Source organism: Dendrobium catenatum, unplaced genomic scaffold, assembly GCF_001605985.2.
Source record: "Dendrobium catenatum unplaced genomic scaffold, ASM160598v2 fragScaff_scaffold_674, whole genome shotgun sequence".
NCBI lineage: Eukaryota > Viridiplantae > Streptophyta > Magnoliopsida > Asparagales > Orchidaceae > Dendrobium > Dendrobium catenatum.
This window is the reverse complement of record NW_021319136.1, coordinates 767,663-774,257: the sequence shown is the minus strand read 5'-3', so window position 1 is coordinate 774,257 and position 6,595 is coordinate 767,663. Positions and strand designations below refer to the sequence as shown.

Genomic DNA, 6,595 nt, shown 5'->3' with positions numbered 1-6,595 from the left:
ATCCGGTGTCCGAACCTAGGGGTGTCAATTTGGATCAACGTGTCGGGTTCGGGTAGAACCTGTAACTGACTTGGCACTATTCGGGTCAACCGAACCCTACCCGACATGAATGGCCCGAAGTTGACCTAAAATTGTTAATTTTTGGGTAAAAAATAGGGTCAATCTTTGATTTTTGGGTCAAAATCGGGTAAAAAACGGGTCAATCTCGGGTTTAGGGTCAAATAGGAGTTTTCGTGTCAATTTTGAGTTGCTGGGTCAACCCGAACCCGACATGATTTTTAAAACGGATTGATTTGTTGAACCCGAACCCGACCCGTTTCGAACCCGAGTTGACTCTAACCCAAAATTTTTCGGATCAGAATCGAATCGTGTCAAAAATTGACACCCTTATCCGAACCTAATAATTTCCCCATGAGAGAAAGAGAGCACCCACACACTCACCCCATACAACCCAAACTCCCATTGCATCTCCAGTCAAACTTCTATAAATTGAGCGACCTCTTCCCCTTCCTCCCCAAACGAGCCTTCGAGGAGAGAAATCACAGACAGGGAGAGAGATGGGGAGGTCTCCTTGCTGTGAGAAAGCTCACACCAACAAAGGGGCCTGGACTAAAGAGGAGGATGAGAGGCTCATCGCTCACATCCGTACTCACGGCGAAGGATGTTGGCGTTCTCTCCCCAAGGCCGCCGGCCTTCTTCGCTGTGGCAAAAGCTGTCGTCTTCGTTGGATCAACTATCTCCGCCCTGACCTCAAGCGGGGGAACTTCACCGACGATGAGGATGAGCTCATCATCAAACTTCATAGCCTCCTTGGCAACAAGTACCAATATCAATCCGATCTCTCCCCTGCAATTTAGGGTTTATTTTTCGTTGAACAAAATTACTTATTTATCATGAAAATTTGCATGAGCAGATGGTCTTTGATTGCTGGAAGACTACCAGGAAGAACGGACAATGAGATCAAGAACTACTGGAACACTCATATACGAAGGAAGCTCCTCAACAGGGGAATAGATCCCGCGACACATCGTCCTGTTTCCACCGCCTCGGCTTCAAATCTCACCATGTCTTTCAGTAGTGGCAGTTCTGTGAAGGATAAGAGAGTTGACAGAATATCTGCTTTGCTGCCGCGTTGTCCTGATCTGAATCTTGATCTCTGCATCAGCCCTCCATTAGAGGAGCAGATGCAGCAGGATTTGCTGATAGAGGAGAGTAACTGCGGAGGTGAGTTTCTTAGGCTAGGAAGCAGCTTTCTGCTTGATTACAGAAGCTTGGAGATGAAGTGAAGGAGAGCTGAGGATAAGCTAATTTTCTTTATTTGCTTGTTTCATATGTTGGAAAGATATATAAAGAGGAAGGGAGAAGGATCCTTGCAGATGAGGAAATTCTCCCTGGATCTATTGAAGGGATCCCAACCCTTTTCTTAATCTCTATTAGTGTAATTATACTCAGAACTATAATTATTTCTACAGCCGTATACAGAATAGAATTACAGTTCTAAATTTTTTTAGGAGAGCTTAGCTATTTCATGCATGCTTGCAACTCTGAATACAATTCAAAATAACACTCCTTTTCTTGTTGATTTCTTGAATAAGTTCGAGCTAGATTTCCTTTAGTTCATCTAAAAGCCATAAATGGTAGAACAGTAGAAGGATAATCATGGCTGTGGAGATGCTTATGGTGGCTAGCTTTCTCTTTTCTGATTAAGGTTTCGTTTAGGATAACTTTCTTATTACTTTCTAAAACAGTTTATTAAGTACAAAAATTTATAGATAAAAAAATTTGTACTAAAAAACTACTTTAAAAAGTAATAAGAAAGCTGTCTGAAATAAAATTTCAATTAAGAGTTTTAGCTTTCTGTTGAGTTTTTTTGTTTTTCTTTTCTCTTAAGCTTCCTGTTGAGGTTGAGATTAGATATGTCTGTTGAGCTGAGCAATATTTTTAACTGCAGGGATAATTCGACCGTTGAGGATAGAAAAACAGTAAGCAATTCCTTTAAAAAAATCCTTTTCTTATTTTTATTGTGAGCTTTTTCTTTTAGGAACATAAAATGTAAGTGTATATTATAAATTATTGAAACTGTAAATTCAAATTAAAATGATATGCAGCTGAACCTAGAACTCTAAAAAAATTGATGTATCGGGACTAAGGGGCTGTTTGGTAGCACTCGAGATTTGATTTAAGTAGGGTTTTGTAAATCCGCTAAATTCGGATTTTGGAAATGCCGAGGGGCCTAAATCCTGAAACCGGTTTGGTAACATTCATGATAAATTCTATTAAATCATGTGTGACTGTTTGGCTATAGAACGGATTTAACAAGCGGACTCTTCCTCTCAAGCCAACGATTTCGTAAATCTGGGATTTAGCTCGAAAAGGCGGAATTTTCCGTCTACGGCGGCTTTCATTTGCCGTGAGATTGGATTTTGCATTTTAGGCCGTTTAGCTTGATTTCGCTCAAATCCGTCTCAAATCTGTCATAAATCATGCTACCAAACAGCCCATAAGAGTGAAATAGAAAGAGATGGAGAAGAGGAAGAGAGAAAGCAAAAGTCATCTCAGCCTGTAGGGACCATATTACAACTTAAAAGTCAAACGCAGCAACTTTGAATTCCTCCATTCTAAGGAAGGTGACTTTACACAGCAAGGCCAGAATTGAATATAAGCTAGAGAAAAGCTCAATCTGAAGTAATTTTGAGTTCCTTCACTATGTAAAACATGTAATCAAAGTAACATATTAAAGAGTACTCCATGCCCTCATTTGGTTGCTCTAAATGATGATTTTTTTTAAAATTTATTGTTCATGTTACCTCGAGAGACCTATTTTACATCAAATTTGAGGATCTATTTTGGCATAAATTATCCTATGCGGATCTCGGACGGCGTCCGGAGACCAACCAGAATGTGTCATGTCACTTTTTTCCTCAGTAATGGTGTTGAGTACCGCTGGGTACTGAGTAACATGATGTATTATGATTGGCATCCGAACCTTCCGGTATCCACATAGAATAATTTCTTCTATTTTGAATAGTTGCAGCATTTTAGGCCGTGGACACACCACATTTAAAATATCTTCCACTATTTCCACCAAATAAAAAATAGGGAAATTTACATACATACCACTTTATAACATCCTATTTACATATCTAACACCTAAAACTTTAATATTACATGCATACCACCCTATATTATTCTAATATCAAATATACCACTTATATTTCTTTCATATCACTCATATATTTCATTTTTACCACTCATATTTGATATGAAAATGAACTATGGGTGGTATTTATGTAATATTAAAGTTTTAGATGTTAAATATGTAAATAGAATAGTATTAAGTGGTATGTAAAAAAAATCTTCCACTTAAATAGAAGGTTTGTGCATAACGAAGGCATACCAACATTATGGTGCATGAGGGAATCATGCCATTAACATCTCAACCAAGTAGCTGTAAAGTTTGGTGTAGGATGAAATCTGGTTGCCATTATTGCTGTTTGGTTCTTGATATACTTTAGGATATATAGCCATCATCCATGCAATGGCTAAGGCCAGGCTGGCCAGCATACCCCACACTCCAAGTCAATACCAAGCTAGTTGTCTTTTGTATACAAAATTAATGATGGAGTTAAGGTAGAGTAAGGTAGGCTCTAATATGCCCATGATGCAGGGGTGTCAATATTTGATACGACTCGAAAATTTGATCTGAACCCGACATGAAAAAATCGGATTCGGATTGACCTGATAAAGAAACGGGTAGGATTTGGGTCCTATTTTTGAACCTATTTATAGTTCGGGTCGGGTTCGGGCCAACCCGACAACCTAGGTTTGACCCGCTCACCTCAACCCTTCTCTAACACTTCAACCGGACCAACCTGTAAGCATAACACTCGCCGCGTTGCTGCCTCCCCTCAACTCGACCTCGACTACTAGGACGGCCCTGATGCTCGACGGCTACCTCCGTAGCTCGAACCGTCGGATGGGCTAGACAGCACTCGCACTTGACTCAACCTCGACAGCTACAGCTAGACTCATCCTACAGGCCCGTGCTAGACGCGATGTAACCGCAAATCGCTGACTGGACCTAGATGCAAGTCACACAACCTAAAACCTGTTCTGGATTCATGGGTCGGGTCGGGTCAACTTGGGTCGGGTTTGTGTTAAAAATCTTGACCCATTTGTAAAACTGGGTCATTTTCAGGTCAACCCATTTTCAGGTCAACTCGGGTTGGACCCGAATCCGACCCATTGGTCCGAATTGACACCTCTACCATGAGGTGAGATAGGCTCTGATAATTCTTGTAGAGTTGTGTAAGATACATTATTATAGTACTTAATAACTATGGATTCAAATTTAATAACATTGTCAAACTGAGGTTAATTATTGGATTAAGAACATTAAATATTGTCATTAGGACTTGCATTTTAAAAAGGTAAATAAGCCTAAATTTATATGAAAAGCTTCAACAATAATGGAGGAATTTTTTCAAAGCTAGCTCTCTGATTTCACTGCACCCCTAAAAGATTATTAGCATTGGGGAGAGAGGATGCCATATATTTTAATTTTATGTGGTAATTTGGGAATGGGGGAGGGGAATACTTAGGCTTGATTATCAGTGTCCAAGAGCCTCAACAGTGATAACTTTCATCATAAAGAGTAGTATTTTGCTAAATGATTTAGTGAGATTGTTTGTTATGAGAAGAATTTTATAAGAAGACTTCTCACAAACTTGAAAGTTATCGATTTCAAGCTCGGCTAACCCAAACTAATGGCATGATCAAACTCGAGCTTGAGCTCAAGTCAAGCTCATATAACTTGAAGTAAATGGCCAAGATTTAATGATATTGGATTAGCTCACCAAGCTAAAATACAAGGTTAAGCCCAATAATTTTATATTCTAATTGTTTCATAAATAAAACTATGATTAAAACTTAAATATACAAAAAAATTAACATAAATTTAATAGTCATCTAAAACAATCATGTAGATTTTAATTTATTTTTTTAACCCGGTCATTTCTTAAGGAGTGAAACTTTGCTTGAACGGGTGTTATGAGAGATTAATTATTCTGTGTGGACGCCGAATGCCATCCGGAGACCAACCAAAATGCCCCACGTCACCCTGTGCTTGGTACAACGGCTTGATACCACTGATGTGGAGTATTCTGGTTAGTGTTCAGATAGCGTTCTATGTCCGATTTTTGCACATACTAATTTCTCGTTACGAGAACAATCCCACTCCCACTGACAACCGCCAATTAATTGCTTTCATGTATGGTTGGGAGGTTATAAGAGTATTAATATGGCCTAAAATCTTCTTTTTTAAAATTAAATATGTTTAGGCAATGACTTAATGCTTGGCCAAAAAATTTCTTAGTGGTTAGTGTTGCACGTGAATGGGATTTGATGACCTTTTTGGTTCAAAAATTGATTAAAAGAGGCTCATTATACGCAGTGTATTTATGATGTTAATTTAGGGTTTATTTAAATTTTTCTATTTTTACTTTTAAAGCTTCTTTCTAAAAGTCATGGTTTCAAAAAAATATATATTTTTTCTTTCAAAAACAGCTTTTTGAAGGCAAAATTTTGAGAAAACAATAAAAATTGTCTTTCAAATACGCTTTATTTTTTACTAACTGTATTTCTCTATGTGAAAGCAATCAAAAAGTTATTTCAAATGAAGCTTTAGGGTCTATTTAAGGAGTAATTATTGTGTCCGGACACCGAACGCGTCCAGAGACCAATAACAAAGCGCCACATCACTTGGACGCTCGGTACCGTGCTCGGTATCGCTTGATGTTTGTCCGGATTTTCAATTTTTTGGCTGGACGTAATAACTTTTCCTATTTAAGACGGTTTTTTATGCTTTAATTTATTTCTCAGAGAACAAATAGTTCATTTGAGTATTATTTTTTATTTGTTTTCACAATTTTACTGAAATTTCTGTTATGAAAGACTATTTTCTAAAATTATAACAGAGAACGTGAAGTTATTTTCTCAACTGCAACTTCACAATCAATTTTATAAAATGCTATAGTCATTCCAAATAGACCCTTAACATAAATACATTGACTAAATTTTTTGTGAAAAAAAAAAAGATTTTAAATATATTAAACTTATTTAAAAACTAATATAATATAAATATTAAAAAATTATTCATACATTATACTCATCATAAAATTCTAATAATTTTGAAAATCATTATAATCTATATAAAATTTAACTCATTTTATAACATAATATATCAAGAAATTAACATATCAACCAAAATAAACATTCTAATTATTGACAAATTCTAAAATATATCACTTAGAAGTAAATTAAAAGCATATAATAATTATAGCTAATGCTATTTTATGATAATTCATAAAACCCTTTGACTTGTCTTCTACCTATCCAACATACAAATCATGAGCCCACCACATAGTTCAACTTGCAAAGAAGCATCCAATAAGTCTTCTTCATTGGTACATGGAATCAGTCAGTGTATAATTAAATATATCACATGCATCACCAACTCACCTTGTCCCAAAAACAGTTCCCCATCAACCTCTCTATCATTTTCAAGCCAATCTTCTTCTGTAAGTAAGATCATCCA

At 36.8% G+C, this 6,595-nt stretch overlaps 1 protein-coding gene across 1 annotated transcript; it reads left to right on the top strand.

Annotated features, from left to right (window-relative positions):
* The first annotated feature begins 501 nt into the window (after window positions 1-501).
* LOC110114678 (myb-related protein Zm38) lies at window positions 502-1,561 on the top strand. Its single transcript, XM_020847630.2, has 2 exons — window positions 502-820; window positions 914-1,561. The coding sequence occupies exons 1-2, from the start codon at window positions 558-560 to the stop codon at window positions 1,284-1,286; spliced, it is 636 nt and encodes a 211-aa protein (XP_020703289.1). The 5' UTR covers window positions 502-557; the 3' UTR covers window positions 1,287-1,561.
* The last annotated feature ends 5,034 nt before the right edge of the window (window positions 1,562-6,595 follow it).

Excerpts from the sequence above, each read along its gene's own strand:
- LOC110114678 (XM_020847630.2), top strand. The coding sequence starts at position 558 with ATGGGGAGGTCTCCTTGCTGTGAGAAAGCTCACACCAACAAAGGGGCC. Across the intron at positions 821-913 it reads CATAGCCTCCTTGGCAACAA|ATGGTCTTTGATTGCTGGAA; the intron begins GTACCAATATCA and ends TTGCATGAGCAG.